At 38.3% G+C, this 23,547-nt stretch overlaps 2 protein-coding genes across 2 annotated transcripts; one reads left to right on the forward strand and one right to left on the reverse strand.

Moving 5' to 3' along the window:
- Window positions 1-7,983: 7,983 nt before the first annotated feature.
- LOC103732410 (olfactory receptor 502-like) lies at window positions 7,984-8,928 on the reverse strand. The gene has a single exon (XM_008830984.1). It carries the CDS (start codon window positions 8,926-8,928, stop codon window positions 7,984-7,986), a length of 945 nt encoding a protein of 314 aa, XP_008829206.1.
- Window positions 8,929-15,789: 6,861 nt separating this feature from the next.
- On the forward strand, window positions 15,790-16,731 carry LOC103732411 (olfactory receptor 502-like). The gene has a single exon (XM_008830985.1). The coding sequence runs from the start codon at window positions 15,790-15,792 to the stop codon at window positions 16,729-16,731; it is 942 nt and encodes a 313-aa protein (XP_008829207.1).
- Window positions 16,732-23,547: the final 6,816 nt, after the last annotated feature.

Below are 23,547 nucleotides of genomic sequence, written 5' to 3' on the forward strand. Positions count from 1 at the left end.
CCTAATCTATCCACATAGTCTGTGTCTTTTGACTGGGGAGCACAGACCATTAATATTTAAAGTTATTAATGAAAGATGGGTATTGAATGCTGTCATTTTTATTTCTGTTTACATTCTTGATATAGCTGTACTTTTCCACAGTTATACCTTCATTAAATTTCTTTCTACACCCCCTTGGGTATAGTCATTCTTTTTTTCAGAGCTTTGTATTGCTTCCAGAACTCTCTGAAGGGGGCTGGTTTTGTGGACAAGAATTCCTTCAGCCTATTTATGTCATGGAAGATTTTTATTTCCCGTTCGGCTATAATAGACATTTTGGCTGGATATAGTAATCTGGGTTGGCATCTGTGGTCATTTAACATGGAATACTTTGGTCCAGGCTCTTCTGGCTTTCATAGTTTGCACTGAAAAGTCGGCTGTAATCCTAATGGGTTTTCCTTTAAGTTAAATTTTTTAAAAATAACTTTTTAAGGGACGCCTTAACATTTTCCTGTGGTTGGTTTAGTTTTGCTTTGCTTTGAAACAGAGAATCCCTGAAGCCCCAGTGGCCTGCAACTGGGAATTTAGACTAGGCTGGCATTGCTCTCACAGAGATCAGTCTTTCTCTGTTTGGGGTACTGGGATGAAAGGCATGGGCCACCACATGTTGCCATGTCTTAACACTTTAAATGAAGCACACACATGTAACACAATGTCAGAGTTGGATATGAGCTTCACTATGGCATCGGGACATGTCTAGATGGAAATGCCATGAACATTGCAGCCCTACAGGCCTGAGATCAGGTCCAGGCTTTGTCACTGGCAATCTCTGATACCCTGAAAACTGACATACACCACACAATACCAACCATGACTTTATTCATTAAAAAGAACATTAGGCTACTTGTTGTTGTTGCTGTTTTTCTTGCTTTGGTGGTTTTTAGTTATAGAAAAACTGTTTAGAGGACATACTATGAGATGCTGGGTCATATTCTTTCTTCAGCAGACAGTCATCATTTTTATTTCTAGCTACAAGTGCCAGGCAAAGTCTGTGCTCAGTTTCTCCCTGAGCTCCACTGACACAAGACTGCCAAAAGTGTGTGTGACTCATGGTCCCACTTTCCAGAGGGTGATGTGGATGCTCAGCACCTCTGCCATCTGCACTCCTACCTGGTGAATATGGCTGACTTGCTTGCCTCTCTGTCGCTGAGAAAGCTCTGCTCACTCGTAGGCTACAGTGCCCACAGAGAAGGGGAAAATGGAGAACTCTTCACACTGGGTTGTTGCAGGTAAGGATGGAACCTCAGCTTCCCAAGGACCTTCACACACTAGTTAAGGCACATTACTAACTGGTGCCACAATGCACCATCTCACCAGGTGTAGGACTGCCAGTTGACAATGGAAGCTCATTTCACCAGCAGAAGTGTCTGTCCACGAAGAAAGGAATAAGTGTGAAATCATCTCCTCCCTTGTTCCCCTGAAACTGTGGCAGTGGAAGGGTACTAGTTTTTCATTAATGTCTGTCTGATCTGTGGTAAGTATGGTCCAAGGAGTTTCTATTCTGCTAAGACCATCCTTTCCCTCATTTTCTCCTTATGAAGCACAGGCTTTTCTTAGGGCTTTGTTGTCTTTCTGTTGGAGGCACTGGGATAGATGCTCTGTGTTATCCTCTTACTCCGTGATACCACAAGACAACCAAGACTCACTGTTTTGCTTTGCCCCTCACATCAAGATCTGACTAAGCAGTGCTCCTCCTTTACCTTTCCAAGACCCGCTATACATTTTTTAATGTTACACCTAGAATTTCCTTATAATAATAAGCACCAAAGGAGTTATTTTCTCTCTTATTCATTTTGTGTCAGAAATTCAAACAGAAACTAAGAAGCTGTGTTCAGAGGTGGAAGTTTCTACAATTGGAACATAAAGAGTTTACTGTAAATATATCAGAAACAAATTTCCCTTAGTTGGAAATTTCTCAACCAGCTTGCATTTTAAGCTTCCTCAGAGTGTGTGCCTTATAGGAAGGCAAAGAATTAAGTGGTCATGTGTAACCTCGACCTTTTTAAACTTTAACCTCTTTACATCCACTCTAATATATTCACAGCCAGCAGAATATATAATATAGTAAAAATGACATGAAGCTAAGAGTGGCATGTTGGGCTGACATAGAAAAGGAAGTTTTCATAATGTACAAGTATTTCATTCTCAAAAGTAAATAAAAAACAAAAAGTTTCTTCTAGAAAGAAGAAATAATAGACTACTATTATACTACTATTTTTTGTTTAAGCTTACATTTTATTAAACCTGACTGAAGTCCAAGAACTGTGTGAAAATTTGAGACTGGGGGAAGAGGATATTATTTTAGCTGTCTACGTAAGACTTCTGCCTGAATATGTAATAATGGGTACATTAAGTATTTAGGATGTTTGTACAACAGGGCAATGGTATCTTTCCTTTGATTTGGAGCTCCAAGAAAGTTTCTACAATTGGTCAAACAATGTGCAGATTGGTAGTTACAGTCTAAACAGGATGTTACCCATGTGAAGACAACGTGACAGGTAGTCATACTGTGTGTATGAGAATCTTGAGGAAGCAAAGTATTTGGGCAAATTTGAGGGTTTGAAATATGACCAAATATAGAATTCTAGGACTGAGTCCATCATGACAGGGGAGCATGTTAGTGGGAGTGTAAGGCACCTGGTCACATTGCATACATAGAAAGCAGAAGGAAATGAATTCCAGTGCTCAGCTTGCTTTCTTTCTTTTAAAGGCTTATTTCTTATTTTGTGTGTAGTAGTGAGTGCCTGAATATATACATGAACATGAATGTGTGAGTCTGGAGTCAGCCGAAGGCAAAAAAGGGCATCATATCCCATGGAACTGTAGTTTATTGTTGGCTATGAGATGCCCTGTGGGAACTGAGAACTGAATCCAAGTCTTCTGCAAGAGCAGCCATTGGTCTCAACCTTTGAGCTATCTCTCACATCCCTCACTTTCTCGCTTTACTCAGCCCAAGACCCCAATCCAAGAAATTGTGCCAACTCCCAGCTCTCTTTTATATTTTTTCCCCCTCAATTAACTTAATCAATGAACTCCCCCCACAGACATGTCCAGAGGTTTGTATTGTACATGATTCCGGGTCCTTTGGACTTAGCAATCAGTATTAATCACCATAACCATTGTCAGCAATTTCTAGGATTTGATAAGACATACAGATCATTGGAAGCTTTAAAAAGACAATAATTTCTCTAAGATTTATGTCCTCGGATGATGCAGAGGGAGTAAATTGGAAGAGTTTGCAAGATTGAAGAGAAAAGCTTATGTCAGGGCTTGTGTTAGGATTGTCCACAGAAGCAGGAAAACACACACACACACACACACACACACACACACATATATGTATATATACATGTATGGATTTGCATATATATCTTGAGAGATCTTAAGGAAATATCACATGTATTTACCATATAGAGAGGGAAAAGTGGGAAAGAAAGGTGTTCATGTGCACGCACATGTGTGTGTGTGTGTGTGCGTGTGTGTGTGTGTGTGGTGAGAAAGAGAGAGATATTGATTAAAGACTAAAGCTAGTTTAGTATTAGAACACCTTCTTGTTAGAGAACCTCAGTCTCTAAAACTTTAGAGTACTGGAGAAAGAACCCACAAGTTATGAGGATACTCTGCTTGATTCAATTAGTGTCAAATGTTAATCACATCTATTAAAGCACCTTTGGAGTGATATGGGACTCAACATGTGGGAACCATCTCATTCAAGATTTTACATCAAATAACCATCTTACTCATACTATTTATTATAAAATAAATGTGAAAGGAGTCAGATTAAAGAATGATCACTGACAGTGAATACAGAAAAAAGTAGTGAATAAATGTTCTCAGAATGTATAAACTTATTGATCCAATGCAGGTCTACAGAGAGGGGAGAGACACTATTCTCATGCTCCTAAGTCAATACAGTGATTAAAGGACAAAAACCCTAACTGGAAAGGAAAAATCTGGGAAAGAGAGAAGAGAGAAGAATGAATACATGTGGGTGCTGCCAGCACATGGAGACCATTGGAGACTTTCACTGACTCTGTGGCTTTGCTCAGTAGTAGAGAACTTGGATTCACCAGCGCTGGTTTCAATCCCTGTCAACAATCATACTGTTTCTCTTGGATCTGGATTTTAATTATGTTTTTCATTGTTAGAATAATACTGTATGCTGTAGCTCTTTGTAAGTATTAATAAACTTAGTGCATTTTGTTCTGTAAACAAAAGTTTGAGCTCGTTCAATAATAGAGTGTGAAGATTATTAGAAGCACGTTTAAAAATCATAAATTTGAAATTTTAGAAAATTCCAGGGAATGTTGATTTATTATCCCTGAATCTTAAAGAGTATCATGTCAGGAACTTGGAAACACTGACAAATTTGCTAAAATTTCACTTTATTTTATAATCCTAAGATTTATCATAGTTGCTCAATAAGGATACTGTTTATATTAATAAATTAGGAAACAATATTTCTCAGGGCAGCTCATTATCCAGGAGCATCTCATGTTTTTCTTTCCTTGGACTCCCTTACAAATAGCCAAAGTTGGAGTCATAGGAAAGGAATGCAGATCTTACTACTACTGGTGTACTAATCCCTTCCCAGTAGATGACTTCCTATAATAAAGACATCTTAAGCAGTTTTATTTTCTGTCCCACTTTGTATTTTCTTTCAGAGTACACTTGGTCACAACAATAGTTATTAGTTATATTTTAGGGAGAGCTGTTACTGAAAGTGGATATGAAATTGAACATGTATACAGTTCAGCAGACTTGATTTATACTAGACAATTATATTTGAATATACAAATACAATTGAAAAGGCATTTCAGGTTTAATATTTATGGGAAAAATTGTTATTCTTTATATTGAATTTTCGTGAATTTCATGCAATATATTTTGATCATATTTAGACCTCCTCTCCTATCACACTCCTTACCACCCCCTGTGTAATATCATGTACACCATTTTGTATATATACGTGTGTGTGTAATACAAAATATGTGTGCCTATTGAATCAAACTTGTCTCCCCAATTGCCTTTCAGTGTGGGTTAATCCACTCAAGCCTGGTTAACCTACCCTGAGTTACACTATTAAAGTAGACTGACTCTCCTGATAGCACCTATAAGTTGCTACTAGTTTCTCAGGTCGGTTTGAGGTTTCCCATCAACTTCCCCACTTCTATGCTGATGTTTTCCCCACTTTATGTCTCTGAACACCTCTAGCTTATGCTTATGTGGGATGCTGTCAACACTGCTGTGAATTAGAACTGCCTAGCTGTCTGGAAAACTCTGTTTCTGTGTGGCCATCCAACTCCTCTGGATTTTAGAATCTTTCTGCCCCCTCTTCCACAATGAGCCTGAGCCTTAGGAGGTATAAGTTTGATATAGGAGTATATTAGGAATAAGCATTATCCAGGTTCTTTTTCTCTGCACACTGGACAGTTGTGTGTCTTGGGTTAATCACCATCTGCTTCTTTGATAAGAGTGGAAAGATGCATTAGTCTAAGGGCATAGCAATAAGTTGTTCAGAGTTGGTTTACTACTATGTCTATTTAGCAAAATAATATTAGTTGGCTCCTTCATGTGGCCTCTGACCTGTCTAGCCACAGATTCCTAGTCCTGATCTCAGGGTCAAGTTTGGAGACCATCTTGTGACACGAACCTTAAACCCAAAACTATTTCCCTGGAGGACATACCTTGCTAGGATGGTTGATGTTGTAGCTCACAGGATTCTCACATGGGCAAGGTCAATGGTCACCCATTTCTTTCTGTAGCTTGCATAGCACTTTCTAGCACTGTTAAAGGCAGGCAGTAAAGATGAAGGTTTGAAGTCAGTACTAACTTGGTTTATTCCTTGTTTGTTCCATAATTCATATATGCAGTATCTTCAGCAGTAAGGAATTCTATAAAGTTCTGGTGGGTAATTAAAGGCCTATAGAGCAGGGCCAATGGCCAGGGCTGTTTGAGGGGCCATAGGACCACTGATCAACAATTTCAAAAGAGAGAGTACATTCTACACAGTTTCCTTTTTCTTCACATGCCCATGTGGTCTAGTAGTGGTATTTCCCCTGTTATAAGGTGATTTTTAAAATTTCTTCTTATATATGTATATATTTAAGAAGTTCTGTATTGGTACGTTTTAATATGATTTTTTTCTGAAGGCCTTTAATGTTATTTATGCCTGTCCATACACCCTTCTCCCCTGCCCTCCAAATCCCTATCCTATTTAACACTCATATTGCATTATTCCCCTTCCCACTTTATATCTCTGAATACTATGTCCCTTCCCATGAAGCTACCTCCCACCATGGCCATTTACTATTTTCCTGACTTCTATGGATATTCGAGTTGAAACATACATACCTGCGACAGACCAGCCCAGACCAGAGCAGTTCAGTCTGATGGGAACAGGGTCCTCGAGAGAGTGGGCAAGGATTCGGCGAGTGAGAAACAGACAGACACACGAGCTTGGTGAAGGTCTGAGTGTATTTTTGCAGCTGCAAGGTTTGAGATATATACAGCAAAGATTGCAAAATTTCATTAACAGCATGACTGTTCTGCAGTTAATCACTTTCTAAGATTTTCAATTCCAGAGATAAAATTGAAACAGTTTTGCCAACCATCATGTATAGCCAAAACACTTTTCCTTATCTTATCAACTTGGTACCAGCCAGCAAATTCCTGCTTTATGATACTGTGGTTTCTGCTGCCAGTTTTTATTACGCACTCAGAATTCTGCTTAGCTTTGTGATTTCAGGTCAGAATGACCTTAAACCACCAAGTACTTTCAATATCAACTGTGCCTGATACTACATTTTTAACTTTACTTTAATTTGATATTATTCCTTTCTCATTTATGGTGGGCCATAGGGCTTCTAAGTTATTTTTTAATTCCATAGATCCTAAAAGCTATTCCATGTTAGGGATCCATGAAACCATACTTTTCTCTTATCCTACCAATTTTCAAATACCTTCTATATTTGCCCTTTAATGCTCTCTTATTGATTGTTTATCAAAAAGACACCAAGTTGCTCACTAAGGTGGTCTTGAACTTGCCAATTTATCCATGAATTGTAATGAATACCAAGAAACCCTTCTTCCATCTATATTTACCCATCTATGTCCCTCTTCATCAGAGGCTCCTGTATATGGTAAAGGCTCATCTGTTGGTTCTGGAAGTTTAAACATACTCCCTTTCCCTTTCCTTCTAGAAATTTATTATTCCCTGGACTTTCCAGCATTAATTCTGCTTGACTACTTCTTGCTGTGTCTAAAATGTCTTTCATTAATAGTGATGCATCTGGAGGCAAAGTTGTCTGGGGTGATTGAATTCCTGAGAACTCTTCCTGCATACTAGGATAATTACAAGATTTCAATAAAGGCAGTGACAGCGGTGTCAAGAACACCAGGTGCTTTCGGGGCCCCCTGAAAGCCCAAGATAAAGTTAGAAAGATAATAGCAAGTAAAAGCATGCCAAGTACACAACATGGTTTTTTTTTTTTCTTTTAGCACAGCCAATTCCAAGAGGCAACCTTCCTTGAAGTTTCAGCCTCAACCCACGGAGGATCTCAAGTGGGCTCCATCGGAGATGGTGTGACAACAAACAGCAATCAAAATTATGGCAACCAATACACATCTTTCAATAATAACCTTCCAAGAGGCAACCTTCCTTGAAGTCTCAGCCTCAGCCCACGGAGGATCTCACGCGGGCTCCATTGGAGATGGTGTGACACATACCCATTCTCATTTATCTATGAAATGTGTTAAATGTAACTCACTATGCATTTATAGTTCGCTAGTTGATTTTGGGAATATAAAACTTTAAATTACTAACAATATGCACATGACTAAGTATCCGAACACATTTTTCAACCACAGGTAATCAGTTTCTTTTATTACTATTGTCTAAGGAATATCATTACTATATCAAATCGTACAAAAGAACAGACATTGCTAAGAAAATATTTTCTTATCAAGCTGTTTCTTCAGAGCTCCCTTAATCTCATTATTCCTCAGACTGTAGATGAGGGGATTCAACATGGGGATCACCACAGTGTAGAACAAAGACACTACCTTGTTCTGGTCAGTGGAGTAGCTGGACTTGGGCATCACATAAATGAATGTGGCAGTTCCATAGAACAGAGTGACTGCAGTGAGGTGGGAGGTGCAGGTGGAGAAAGCCTTTTGGCGGCCCTCAGTGGAGCGCATCTTCAGGACGGTGATGAGGATGTAGGTGTAGGAGATGCCTATGACCAACACTGTGATCAGAAGAGCAGTGCCTGCAGAAAATGTGGTAACAGCTGTGGAGACACTGACATCAGAACAGCTGAGTTCAACTAAAGGAGTAAAGTCGCAGAAAAAGTGATTGACTCGGTTTGATCCACAGAAGACAATAGAAAAGAAGGAAAAGGTACAGGAGGAAACTGTAAGAAAACCACCTATGTAAGCTCCTATAAGCAACTGAACACAGACTTGTATGGACATTTTGGTTGAATAAAGCAGTGGGCTACAGATTGCCACAAAGCGGTCATAAGCCATAACAGCCAGAAGGTAGCACTCAAGTGTCCCAAAGAAAGCAGCTGAGTCAAGCTGGATAACACACCCGAGGTAGGAGATGGTATTCCTCTTCAACAGGAAGTTAACAAGCATTTTGGGTGTGACAGTAGATGAGTACCCAATGTCAGTAGAAGCCAAATGGCTCAGAAAAAAGTACATGGGGAGATGGAGCTGAGGAGAGACTCTGATTAGAAAGATTGTGCTGAGGTTTCCAGACAAAGTCACCAGGTAGATGCACAGGATGATAATGAAGAGGGTGACGCGAAGGACTGGGTCATCTGTTAAGCCAAGTAAAATGAACTCTGTCACTGCAGTGTGGTTCACATTCCCCAGGAAAGCCATGAGAGGTGTAGTTGTTCCTCCAAAAGAGTTTTGATGAAGATATGAAGGAATTAATAAATATGGATTCTCATTCTCATTGAAAGATACATCAGTAAAATAACATGAAAGAAAACTTTGGTGTAACAATTGAGGTTTTCCTCTGAACTCTCAATATTTATGTATTGGTGCACAATGAGTGTGTATTAAATTTTAAAAACTGGAATGTGAGCAGTTAGCTTTATATAATACTTGTCTTTTCTTTACATTTATATATAGTAAAATGTGCCTTAGCTTCTTCAAAGGTAATGATTTTAAAATATGAGACTTATGAAAGTAGCAAAGTAATTAAAAACCCAGCAAAGTGCCAAAATATACGCAGATAGGATTATACAATGAAGAGTTAAACATTTGTTAACTTTTAGTCAATGCTTACTAAATCACTACCTGGAGATTTAAAATTTATATGTAGTGCTATTTTTACTGCCATGAAATACATTTATTAGTTCCAATTTACAGTGGAGAAAATTCAATTTTAAAATAGAATTTATTTGCTTACATAAAAAGTTTTAGTCTTAGACATGTACACAGGCACAGTGAGCTCAGTCAATTCTGCTTAGTGACTATACCATAGGTAAAGCATTACAATGAAATTGAGAGCACATGGAAAATGGAAAAGACAGCATGATTGCCTTTTATCTTTCTGTTTACTAATATGTAAAAGAAGTTCTCAAGCAGTGACATTGATTATACAGCCTATCAGTTAAACAAGGTCCTCTTCTAATCAACTTTTAAAGATATAAATAATTTTCTTGTTAGAACTGGAAAGATTAGAAATAACCAAAAATAGCATTAAAGCAGAAGTACCTACTATAAATGCATATTTAATACTTCTAATTGTCATTTTAAATATCAATATGTTATCATGTAGAGATGTGAATAATATTTAGGACAGTATTTTAGTGTTTATTTATTTAGACACACCGAGTCCTATCCTGATGTCAATGTGCTTTCTCACTAACACATGTTGAAATGAAATAGTCTAATTTTCAACAGAGTACACTGATAAATATTCACCTAAAAGGCTAAGATATTTGCTGAGTTTAACCCCTAGGTAAGGCTGAGTCTAATCTTCTAAATATTTGGCTTCATGGCCTCATGTTGTCCACAGTGTCTGGAGTCTGTGATGCTCAAACATTCATTGGATGAACACAGTAGGACTTTCTACAAGACATTTGCTGAAAGTGAGCCATCGATGCACTTCAAGCTGGTGAATTTATTAGCACTTTGGCTGAGTGCTAAATTTATATACTTTTAAATACTGTTTTGCATTTTGTCTTGTCAGTGGAGTAACGAATAAGGAGTAAAAACTGAGTTTTATGCCTGATTATTCAGAATTTAACTAAAGAAATATAAATTAACTATATAAGTTTATTCTGTGAGTTCATTTTTCTGCACTATTGCATGATTCCTACTGGCTTATTTCTCATCTTCAGTTTCTAAATACATATATGCTTTTTTAAAAAAATGTTACACTTTCAATGAATAAAGTGTTCTTCTTTTAACCATAAACTCAAAGTCTTACCTCTTGAAATTAGAATTCATTGCACACTGACAGTTAAGGTTGTTACGATTTTATATCACCTCAGCTGTTCCTTACTCTTACTGCTTTTCATGGAGGATCAGCCTCTGAAGAGGCTCTGGATTAAAGTGTGAATTCAAGTCACCAGGGATCATTACCTCACTCCCAGGTGAGCACTGAGCAGTTCATTCCACACAAAGACAACTAATTGACAAGAGTTAACAATCTCAAGTGATCTCTCATTTTTTTCATTTTATGTAAGTACTCGCATATGTTCACTTGATAATCATGAAAAGTATATGATAACAAATTATCTCCAGTAAATATCAGTTCTGAGGGGCTGGAGAGATAACTCAGCTGTTAAGAGCACGGAGTGATCATGTAGAGGACCAGAGTTCCCTTGTAGCCCCAGCTGGCCTGTAACTTGCTATTAGAGCAGGCTGGACTTGATGTCACAGATGTCTGTTTGCTTCTGCCTCCTGAATGATTGGATTAAAGGCATGCACCACCAAGACTAGCACAGAACAATTGCTTTAATCTCTCTCAACAAAGCTTCATGTAGGGAAATGATCCAACCATATAAGCACAAAATGTAAGAGCCAAATAAATAGACCATGTGTCCAGTATCTGCCTTGTCTGACTTCAGACTTCCTGGATGCTGCAGTCAGTACAGATAGGTTCTTATAGCATCCCAATAAAAAGCAGGATTAGGTCTTCTGAACTCTGCACAAGGCAAAGAGCAGGAATTTTTCTCAGTTCTTGGCCTCATTCTTCACACCCAGATATGTTCAAAGCCTGACAAAGGGAATTTCAAGAGTCTGTATAGCATACTGCACTCAAATGGCCAAAGGGATTATGAATGTTTAATTTTAGAAAAGGGAAGTCAGAGGAGGCATGACAGGTCTATTCAAAGATTTCAAGTGCTTTATATGTAAAATATAATGCTGGTACCATTAAAATTATGGCAGAACTATTAAAATAAAAGAGCCTATCAACACAGCCCTTGTTTGTCTTCCATAACTTGATGGTAAGACCTTATTGCTGAAGACGCAACATACTTTGGATACAGGACTTGGGACAATTGAGCTGGAACTGATATGGAATCCTCCACCCTGAAAACTAGCTCCCATAGGATCAGAAGATATTATGCAAACTTCTAAGGGAGAAAGCCAATCAATGACCCCATCTAGCCGTAAAGTCTATTAACCACAACAATGAGAGGTCCAGCAAATAATCTCTATTGGTGTAGTAGTGACACTTTTATCTTGGGTCTAACTGACATAAGTCCTGCTGATATGGAGGAATCTCATATGTGGTAATGTAAACAAAGCCAAACACACATGACTGGAGAGGTTATAGATCCTAGACAAAAAACTACTTTTGTCATATCCCTAGACCAATGCAGTTTCTTGCTGTATTATAAATAGGCATTCTGGCCTAGGAGAAATGTTTCTTCCACACTAGTTACTATATTCTATACTTAATATCTTGATTTATTCTCTATTGTCTTCTCCACTGAAATATAAATTTTATAATTATTCTGTTTTTAGTGACCTATATTCAGTGTGTACTCAGTCTAGAACTGAAAATATTTTTCAAAGAAATTAATGGGTTCCCTTATCTAGGTTCAAAGCCTCATTTGTGACAGTAGTCCAAACTATGCACTCTAACATCCATTTGAGTATGTACACCATTAGAATTCAACAAGGGGGATAAAAATAAACTCAGATTTAGTTTTATGTCCTTTGCCCTCAACAATAGAATGCGTTTCCATTTCTCTCAAATGTTGGCCATTTCTCTTGACATTTGGTGGTTCTTTCTGAACTACACCACAAAAAGCAAAGGAGTGTGGGGCACCCACACTTATCCAGTGAAGCAGTATTATAGAGACAGAATTCCAACCCCTGCTATAGAAGGGCACTTAGACACCATTAGACCAATAAACAAATGAGGAAGGGTCTTTAGGTGGAGAGCCATAAACCTCACCTAAAACCCAAACCCCATTAGAGTCAGCAGTCTTTGCAAATCTGAGGAATATTTTTGTCCCCAAGAAGTCTGCAATGCCTTGCCAATAAACTTTTACTTTGTGCTAAGTCATTTTTATTTTCTTTGATTCTTTACCTGTTGGAGAAAAAGAACCCACCTACTGGCTGGTATCACAGTTTGACCTAAAAGATAACACTAGATTGGATTTTGACCCATGAATACATTTGGAAAAGTAATTTAAACTCAGGCTTACCTCTTCCTCCTGTACAAAAATGATAATGTGCATATATCTAGCTCAGCAATTCTTCAAGATACACTGAGATAACCTGGGCTTGGGCAGGTAACACAAAGTTGTTTGCCTATCTTCCGTGAAGCCTTGGGTTTGATCCACAACACTATATCTATTATATGTGGTATCCAGTGCCAGCATTCAGGAGATGGAGGTAGAATCATAAGAAATCAAAGTCATCTTTGGATGCATAACATATTTAAGTCATCTTGAATTACATGATATTATTAAGAGAGAAATAGATGAGAAAAAAGAATGATGAAAAGAAATAATGTATGTGTGCTTTACCTAAGTACATAGATTATCTGCAGAAACCTTCACTGCTAATTATATGTAGTTGGGTGTGTGTGTGACATGAACTTGAAAGACACATACGTATCAGGAAGCCAGATTTAGGGTATTAGTCTTAACTTTCCACCATTCTTGGAAAAGGATATCACTTGTTCCCTGGTCTGTGAGCCACCTATCAGGACACCGAGGTGCTATTGATTCTTATGTCTTTATCTCCATCTTCTGGTGTGGAGAGAAGTGTGAATGAAAGTTGATTCATGCTCAGTGCTCTACTGTAATTCGAAGGTGTTATCAAGGGGGCAATGCACAACTTTATGAAACTAAAATTAGCAAGAGAGTTGGACTGAGAATTGTGATCAAAGCTCATTGTTTCTACCATCCTCCACCACAGCATATAACACAAAACCACCTGGAACCTGTCTGAGGTAGGAATTAAGAGGTATTAATTCTTATGTGGAAATCATCCATAGCTCTTCCAGCTCATAGTTTATGTATGACAACAACAGTTTATGTCATTGGCTATTAAAACTGTGTGTAACTTTAATCATTATTTGAAACTCAACTTTATATCTTATCCCTTGTTATATTCAAGAAGATACCTACTACAAAGTACTAATAAAATGAATGGGCACTAAATGAAAGAAGCAAAAAGTGGATCATTTCACATATTCAGTTCGATATTCTCTAACCTGAAATATCAAAGTACCCTAGAATGAATATTTACCCATGATAATTGTTAGCATATACATCCCATAATTATCAAGTGAAAGTGTCCAGTACTTACATAAAAAGAAAAGGATAACACGTTATTGACAGCCTCCTTGAAAATTAGTTGTTTGTGTAAAATGAACTGCTCAGTGCTCACCTGGGAATGAGCAAATGATCCCTGCTGATTTGCATTCACACTTGAATCCAGGGCCTCTTCAGAGACTTATGCTCAGTGATAAACAGTTATAATGGGAGACTGCCTAGAAGCTATAAAGTCATAACAATCTTTTATCTTACTCTACAGTGAATTCTCATTTCAAGAGGTAAGATTTTGACTTTATAGGTTAATGGACAATGCTTTAATCTTTGAAAGTTATTCTGAATTAATAAACCGTAGATGAGAAACAATTCTCGTGGAATCAAGCAATCATGACACAAATGGGAAAAAATCTTTTAGGAATCAACTTATATATTCATAGATCATATATCAAACATTCTTCCAAATAATCAGGCACAAAGAGCAGTTTTTAAAGACTCATTATTCATTAATCCACTGACAACACAAGAATCTAAATTGTGTCTAAAATGCATATAAATTTAACACTAAAAATGCTAATAAATTCACCAGCTTTGAAGTGCTTTGATGAGTCATGGTCAGCAAATATCTTGAGGAAAGACCTGCTGTGTCAGTTGATTGAATGATTGAGCATTACAGGCTCCAGACACTATGGACAACGTGAGTATGTGAAGCCAGTAATCTCAGAGATGAAAGTCAACCTGCACCTAGCACGTGAACCTGGGTAAACTTAACTTTTTGGGTTGAGGAAGTGTTTACAAGTGCACTTTGTTGACAATCACATTACTTCACTCAACCATTCTTAGGGGGAAACATGTCACGTTAGGAAAGGAATTGGTGCATCTGAAAAAATAACCATTAATGACAATGTTCTACAAATTATTCATATTTTTACATGATAATTAGATTAATATTTCAAATGACTTGATAGAGTAATGGTTTGATTAAATTGACTTTAAAATAAATTTCACCAACAAATCACATCTTTCATTAACTATCAGAGTAGAAAAGCTATCGTGTAATGTCTCCAAAATTTATATGTGCACTAAAATTCTTTGCAACTCCTCATATATAATATGGACACTGAAAGGAATAGATTTAATCCAATCTTCACAGGCTTTGAATCTAGTTCTATTATTAAATCACCTTCAGTTAATTAGCATTTTCAAATTAAGTTTTTTTCCACTGCATAATTGAAATGATAAAAGTAATTAATACTATTAAATGGAAATGAAAATAGAATTACATACAAATTTTAAGTCCTGGGCTAATGATTCAGTAAGAACTGACTCACTAAAGGTTAGCTATTATTTCAGACTTTGTTATACTATTCTATCCTTGTACATTTTGAAATTTTGTTGTATTTATAACTATACTATTATTTTCATGTCTCATGCTTTTATTATTTATTTTTATTTTATGTGTATGAGTGTTTTGCTTGCACATGTGTAAGTATACCCATGTTGTGCAATGTCCACAGATGTCAGAAGAAGGTGTTGGATCCTTTGGAACTGGAGATACAGATGGTTGTTAGTCACCATGTGGGTTCTAGGAACTGAACCCAGGTTCTCTTCAAAAGTAGCCGGTGCTCTTAATGGCTGAGCCATCTCTCCAACCCCCAGAAGCCTCACACTTCAAAATTTTAGCTTTAACTCATACTTACCTTAATAAAACAAAGTATATTTTACTACATTCAATGGAAAGAAAAAATATAATACTTAAAGCTAATTTCTAGTAATTCTGTTTTTAAAATTAAAGCCATTAATAGCACATCAATATATAATGATTGAGAATCCAAAACAAAATGTCAATTGCTACTCAAAAATTTTCTTGAATTATATATTTGTTGGTGATATTCTCATTCACATTAGTAAAACCTAAACCACACGCTTGTAAATTCCTCCATGTAATGTCCTCATCACATCTTTGTCCTGGCATCAGCTACACTGACCCATGGCTCACTTGGAGGATGAGAACAACACTGTGGTGACAGAATTCCTTTTACTTGGTTTGACTGATGACCCGGTCCTTCAAATCACCCTCTTCATCATCATCATATGCATCTACCTGGTGACCTTGTCCGGAAACCTTAGCACAATTCTGCTAATCAGAGCTTCTCCTCAGCTCCATCTCCCCATGTACTTTTTTCTGAGCCACTTGGCTTCTACTGACATTGGGTACTCATCTACTGTCACACCAAATATGCTTGTCAACTTCCTGGTAGAGAAGAATACAATCTCCTATCTTGGGTGTATCATCCAGCTTGACTCAGCTGCTTTCTTTGGGACACTTGAGTGCTACCTTCTGGCAGTCATGGCTTATGATCGCTTTGTGGCAATCTGTAGTCCGTTGCTTTACTCAACCAAACTGTCCACTCATGTCTGTGTTCAGTTGCTTATAGGTGCATATATAGGTGGTTTTATTAATGCTTCCTCCTTTACCCTTTCCTTCTTTTATTTTGCCTTCTGTGGACCAAATATAGTCAATCATTTTTTCTGTGACTTCACTCCTTTGGTTGAACTCTCCTGTTCTGATGTCGGTGTCCCCACAAGTATTACTTCATTTTCTTCTGGCACTGCTGCTCTGATCACAGTGTTAGTCATAGCTGTCTCCTACATCTACATCCTCATCACCATCCTAAAGATGCACTCCACTGAGGGCCGCCAGAAGGCCTTCTCCACCTGCACCTCCCACCTCACTGCAGTCACTCTGTACTATGGTACTACCACATTCATTTATGTGATGCCCAAGTCCACCTACTCCACTGATCAAAACAAGGTGGTTTCTGTGTTCTACACAGTGGTTATTCCCATGTTGAATCCCTTCATCTACAGTCTGAGGAATAATGAGATTAAGGGAGCTCTGAAGAGACAGCTTGGTAAGAAAATATTTTGATGGAGACATTTGTCATTTTGAGGACTTAAATAATAATGGCATTTAATAGACATAGTAGTAAGAGGAAACTTAGTATCTATAGTTGAAATACATATGCTGATAACTATTTAACCAGATGAAGGGTTTTACTTATTAAATGATAGAGTAGATATTCAGAGATCAAATAGTAGAATATTGGTGTGTAGGGAGATACATTTAATAAATGACATTTGTCATTTTGAGGACTTAAATAATAATGGCATTTAATAGACATAGTAGTAAGAGGAAACTTAGTATCTATAGTTGAAATACATATGCTGATAACTATTTAACCAGATGAAGGGTTTTACTTATTAAATGATAGAGTAGATATTCAGAGATCAAATAGTAGAATATTGGTGTGTAGGGAGATACATTTAATAAATCATGTATAATACATTTAATAAATTTCATGTATAATCAAGAATAACAAATCCTTCTCTGCAAATATTAGTTCCTGAAAATTAAATTTCCACTGTATTTGTAAAGTAGCTATCTGCTATTAATTTAATTTATTAATTATATAATATTTTGTGTGTCCATTTTCAACAACAGCTCACCCTTAGGAATGTACAATAATTATAATTATGACAAAATGTATTCTGAGAGAAAATGACAGCATAGGACAGAAAATAAAATTAGTAGATTTTTTTTTTGGTCTTTTTGAAGCAGGGTCTCTCTGTGGCCCCAGTTGACCTGGCATTCACTAAGTAGACCAGGCTGTCCTTGAACTCAGAGAGATCCTCCTGCCTCTGCATACACAGTGCTGGGATTAAAGAGGTATGCCAAATAGCCCATCTTGAGATATTTTTATTGTAGTAGGACATGTACTGGGATGGGACCTATAGATCTGTTCTGTCCTCTAACTCCCACATTGGCTGTTTGGGCAGAAGTCTTTCTTATAGGAGAAAAGGATGAGATGCTCTTGGGTAATCTTCATTTGAACATTTTTTATCTTTCTCTGTCTTCTCATCCACACCTTGCTCCCTTCCACCTAGCTACCTGGCCACTGATCACCTTGATTTAGAAACATGAGAGTGTTTCAGTGCACACCCGCTCTGTATTCCTACAATGGGTCACAAAATTCTGTGCATTTGGAGACAGACATTTATCTACTAGTTGTGTCCACATTCACCATCCCTGATACTACTCTAAGCTGACTGCTTACACATCCAGCTAGCAATTAATAATGTCTAGAATGGTTAGTTTTATGTGTCTAACTAAAATGTGTTGCCTAGGTGTTTGGTTGAACTGCTGTACAAATAGCCTTTTATGATATTTTTAGATGGGATTATCATTTAGAACTAAATAATCAATGTAAAATATCATACATAATAAGAGTGGGTATTGTCCAATTTGCAAAAGACCTTAAAGACTGAGTTCCTGTGAAGAGGAAGGGCTTCTGGTTCGAGCCTGACACTGGCCTCTAATTCTCTCCCTCTCTTTGTCACTAGTGGTTTCCTCTCTACAAATTTCTCTCTTCTTTCTCCCCTCCTGTCTGCTCTCTGCTCTGTCCCTCTATTTCTCTCCATCATGCTCCGTCTCTCTTCATTGCTCTGTCTGTCTCTATGTATGAATTCCGTGAGACAGTTCCTTAAAATCTCACAAAATACATGAGTGAAAATTAGTATATGTGAGTATGCTTACATGGGTTCTCATGTGTGTGTAATCTGGTTATGTGGACAAGCCTAATACAACCCCTAACATGCTTTCCTCATGTTCCTTTATGTGTTTCCAATTCACCCCCCATGCACCATTCATAGACATAAATCTAAATAGTTTGTTCAGAGCCTCCAAAACATACCTTTCTCATTATGTCCTGCAAATTACTGAAATGATCATTGCTTTGGTTAATGCTGATCATCAACTTGACAGGCTCTACAGTCACTTGCTTATATCTGTGAGGAATTCCTGGATTGGGTTTGTAGGGGAAGTCCCAAATTAAAATCAGGGGCAGCACCATTCTATACACTGGTGTACTGCATTGAGTAATGAAGAGAAAATGAGCTGAGCAGCAGCATTCAGTGCTTTCTGCCTTCTGACTGTGAATGCAGTGTGACCAGCTGCCTCACAAACTCCATCATCCTTCCCTGTCATGATGCATTATACCCTCAAACCGTGACCCTAATTAACCCTTCCTTCCTATGTTACTTTATACAAGTGTTTTGACAGAGAAGTGAGAAAATAACTAAAACAGCCGTTTTCTTTTCATCACTCATAATGTTTGTTCTTGACTTCTGAGCACACAAACTTTAGGAATTTATCATTTTTTATTATTTTAAACTAGCCCACCGTCTGCACTGCCTCAGCACCCTCATGCAGCACATCTACCTGCCGTATACTGTTCTTAGGTCAGAGTAGTGCTCTGATTAGGCAGCACCTTCTAACCTGTACATGCTTGACCACAGAGACGCCTCTATGAAACTCCAGATCAAACTAGGGACATCATCACCCTATTGTGCAACCGTTGCAAGTGCACACTATAGTGATATTGAACGTCCTCACGTTTTTATGCAATGCTAGAAGTTTCATGTAGATGGTGAAAATAGATAATCTTCATCTTCTCTCTAATTTTCATATAAATATTGGGCCTAGATAAGCTTTAATGCTAATCAGCTTAATTGAAAAACAGTCAATTCTTCAATTGCTAAAATAAAAATTTTCCCAAAACTATAGTTTATACTGGCTATGAATATTTTACAGAGGAAGTAAACAGACACTACTGGGTAAGGAAAAGGTGAAGGCCACAGGTATTGTATTCTCTTAATATTTGCTATCTTTACTAATTTTTATTGAATTTTTGCAAATTTCATACAATATATTGATCATATTTAGATCCCATTCTGTATCTTCATGCCCTTTCTCAGCCCCCACCAAATTTCTGTACTCCAGTGTATGTATAAGCATTAAGGGCTATAGAGTCAGGGTTGTGTTGCAAATGCTCTTTGGATGTAGCCCTTAACTGACATTGATATCAGAGCTTGGAACCTGAGGCAAGAAAGTTCACAGGCCTTGAAAGAAACCTTAATACAACTATTCTGCTGTGTACTTATGGTATATTTTTGTATGAACTTGTCTTACACCTGGCAAACTAAACTGACAAGTTATATTCACACTTCCTTCCCAAGCTTGGTTATACCTGCTCATCTAGGATTACAAACTTGACTGTTGACCTTCTGCCAAAAAGGAGAGTTTGGGGGAGGTAGCCAGGCACTCCTCCCACCCAATCAGCAGACCTTAGCTGAATGAGGGAGAGAGACGAAGGATATATATGTGAAAATGCCATAAGGGGCAGGCCTTGCCATTTTGTGTGGCTGCTGGGAGTCACAGAATCTTGGGTGTGGACTTTCCAGCATAGCCAATTATTCTGCAAGTAAATCCCCACTCCTTACTCAGTTAGAAATTCACTAGGATTTTCCAAATTGAGGTTTTGGAGAATTTGTACTTCATTTTTTCATAAGGATGGGGGAGGGAGGGCAGATGGCACACCTCCCAGAACTAATTTTTAACACCAATTGGCAGAGTTCTTAAGGATGCAACAAAATTGAGGATGAGTTTGGGAAGAGCAATAGAGATTTCTGTAATTTGGCGAAGGAGACCAATGTCTGAAGCAAAGTTGGGTGAGGGGAAAGTGTGGGCAGAGGAAATATGGACATGGTGGGTTATCGCCATCGGCCTAGTGGGGGTAGTGGCTATGGTATGGATAATGCAGTGGGTAGTGAGATGTGTAAAGATGCAACAAAATTGAGGATGAATTTGGGAAGAGCAATAGAGATTTCTGTTATTTGGCGAAGGAGACCAATGTCTGAAACAAAGTTGGGTGAGGGGAAAGTGTGGGCAGAGGAAATATGGACATGGTGGGTTATCGCCATCGGCCTAGTGGGGGTAGTGGCTATGGTATGGATAATGCAGTGGGTAGTGAGATGTGTAAGTAGGATGATGCCACCTAAGTGGAAGAGGTCAGGGGGAGAAATCCAGGGATGGACATCCCTTTGTAAATGGTGTAAAATAATATTCCTGCTTAAGTGGTGGGGTCCACCATGTGAATATGGAGATGCTTTCTGGACTGTGCAAGGTCTAGAGAAAACTTTGCAAGCATTGGGAGTAGGGCAGGGGCGGAAATTTCAGCAAGCACCTGTAGATGCTGCTTGGCCACTTCTTTGTATAATAAAAGATCTGTCTAAGACAGAGGCCATAGTCCAGAGGGAGACTAAAAACATAAAAGAGGAATTGCAAAACGAGAAAGAAATGTAAGGTTGGTCTCTTCAGTATTGGCCTATGACCTTGTAAGTAAATTGCATAGGAGAGAAAAAGAGATGGAGATTGTATATTGACGCTTTTTATTGCAAGGGGGCCAGAAAGGGAAGAGAGCTCAGATTAGATTGATGATACAAGACTCATCATGGAACCCATGGGAGAAAGTAGATAGTGATGATGAAGGGAATGACCTAGAAATAGCTAAAAATGCCCTTCAGGTTTGACCTTTAATACAAAGAAAGGAAAAAAAATCATGTTTCAACGTGCTGATGGAGGCCTCAACAATGGTCCTGTGTGAGGAACTACAGCCATCAGAGAATATGACACACTGGAGCTATTAGAACTAAGGAAGGCTTTCAAACAAAAAATGAAGGAGCCCTCACCATTTGGCTGGTGAGGATATGGACATGGGAGCAAATGATATTAGTTTAAATGTTACGGAAGCATTAAAGCTCAATGATATAACTACCCATCCTTCCTTGAGACATAGGCTGCATAATCTGAGGCAACACAGGGGGAAGCAATCCCTGATGGACTGGCTTGTGTGAGTCATTAGAGATACTTGACCCTCACCACTGGAGTGTCCCATGGATATCAGGGGTTGGAGGGCCATAGAGAGGGACAGACATTACTGAGAGAATTAGGTATGAGAAAAGCAATGTATGATGCCCAGTTCACTGAGTAAGATAAGGCTGTGTTCACTAAAGATTTAAAAAAGAATTTGATTCATCAGGGGACCTTGAGACTGGTACAGAGCTTTAATGGCTTTGATGAATCCCTTAGTGGGGCAGGATCTTTGTGAAGCTGGAGAGGCTTTGCCAGATCTGAGTGACTTAAGCCAGTGTGGAAAATGTGTCTTTATAATAGTAGAGCAATCTAAAAGAGATATATAAAAAGACAAAACAGAGAACGAGTTCTGTTTGTGTTACTCAGAGGCAAATGTGGCAAGATTTGTGACTAGCCCAAGTTCCTAAAGAAAAATTTGACAAAAAGCCAAATTCTGAACTAAGGAGGTTCTGAAAGGCTTTAAATCCTGAGGAGTTCACAAAAGGCATACAGAAGATAAAAACTGTCCCACAGGTGGATAAGGACCCCTGAAGATTAAACAGGAAACATTTCTCTCTAGGGAAATTTTATGCTAGGAGTGGAGGCAGTTTGCCAAGTCAGGGCCTCCCCTAGCAGCCTGGTATGGTCAATGGAGAGACAACAGATATGGCTACATCCAGGAGGCAGACCCAGGGCCTTCCTTACCCAGGGAATCAACAAATTCAATGGGGGAAAGAGGGGCCCTGTTCCTCCTTGGCACTGTGCATGGTGAGACAACTTGAGCCAGCTCCAATGAGTTTATCAAGGATAAGAAAATGTCTGGAGGCATATAAAAACCCTAGGATGTGGGATAACTTCAAAAAGATAACTAAAGACAGTAAAGAATTGTCTAAGTTAGTGCCTCTTATCCATGCTATTATACACAACATAGATCTGTTCTCAACAATTAATACAAATTAATAAAATCTTCAATGCTGTGTTAGACCTAGTCTATGTTTGACTTAGTATATAATGTTAACCTCTGAGTGTTTTACAGATATGAAACCCATTTGAGAGATATCAAGTATGCCTGAAGATAAAAAGGCCAGGTATAGATTTAAAATTCTTGGGAGCTTTATGTTTGGGTAAGGCACAAGTGATACCTACCAAGATGATTGGGAAAAGTCTACAACAGCCTGATCCTATGAATGCCAGAGTAAATAACAAATATCAAATAAAAATAAAGGGTACCCAAAACTGTACAATTTCTAAATGAAAATTCCATTACCAGGGGTAGGTTGCCTCCCAAGACCTGTGGCCAGAGAGGCCCTGGAGGTCCTCAAAACAATAAAGGCTATTGACAGTAATGTTGGTTGCACAGCAGAAACAGCTGGTAAGACCCTATTGCTGAAGATATTGTGTTATGTGAGCATGGTAAAAGGAGAGATCAAGCTGAGACTAAATTGGAATCTCCCTGCCACCAAATGGCTGGTGGTCATAGCACAAGGAATTGCATGGCAGAATAATTAAGGAAGAATGGTTCCTAAAAGATCTGCTTAATGACAACATGCATGTGCTGCACTGTTAACATGCCAAGCAAGATATGCTTGCTGGTGCAGTAGTGGCTCAACTAATATATGCACAACTGACAAATTTCTGATTGGATTTAAGGCCTGCTCTTTGGGGAGAAACACACTCCTGGTAAACACACAGGAAGCTATAGGCCCCAGTGGGGGAGGGAGCCTCTGCAATTGTTTTATTAGATGGATGTGAGACACTTGCTAAGGCATCTTCCAAGCATTTGTGTTTACATCCATGGGTTATTACAGCAGTCAGTGTTCACTTAGATGTTCCCACTTCTTTTCATTTGTCTCTATAGTAGGAGGAATACCAATGAGATGGATCAACAGCTATGTCTTGAAACAAATGATAAGGTACAAGAGTTCAATAGCTCGCCACAGTGGAGGATTTTCCTACATCTGTGTAGCCCCTCCAAGGCTCAGGGTCTCTTGTGGA

This window comes from Nannospalax galili, unplaced genomic scaffold, assembly GCF_000622305.1.
Source record: "Nannospalax galili isolate Female #2095 unplaced genomic scaffold, S.galili_v1.0 scaffold2155, whole genome shotgun sequence".
NCBI classification, from domain to species: domain Eukaryota; kingdom Metazoa; phylum Chordata; class Mammalia; order Rodentia; family Spalacidae; genus Nannospalax; species Nannospalax galili.

Bases quoted from the DNA above. Each gene is read 5' to 3' on its own strand.
- LOC103732410 (XM_008830984.1), bottom strand. From the start codon at position 8,928: ATGGCTTTCCTGGGGAATGTGAACCACACTGCAGTGACAGAGTTCATT.
- LOC103732411 (XM_008830985.1), top strand. From the start codon at position 15,790: ATGGCTCACTTGGAGGATGAGAACAACACTGTGGTGACAGAATTCCTT.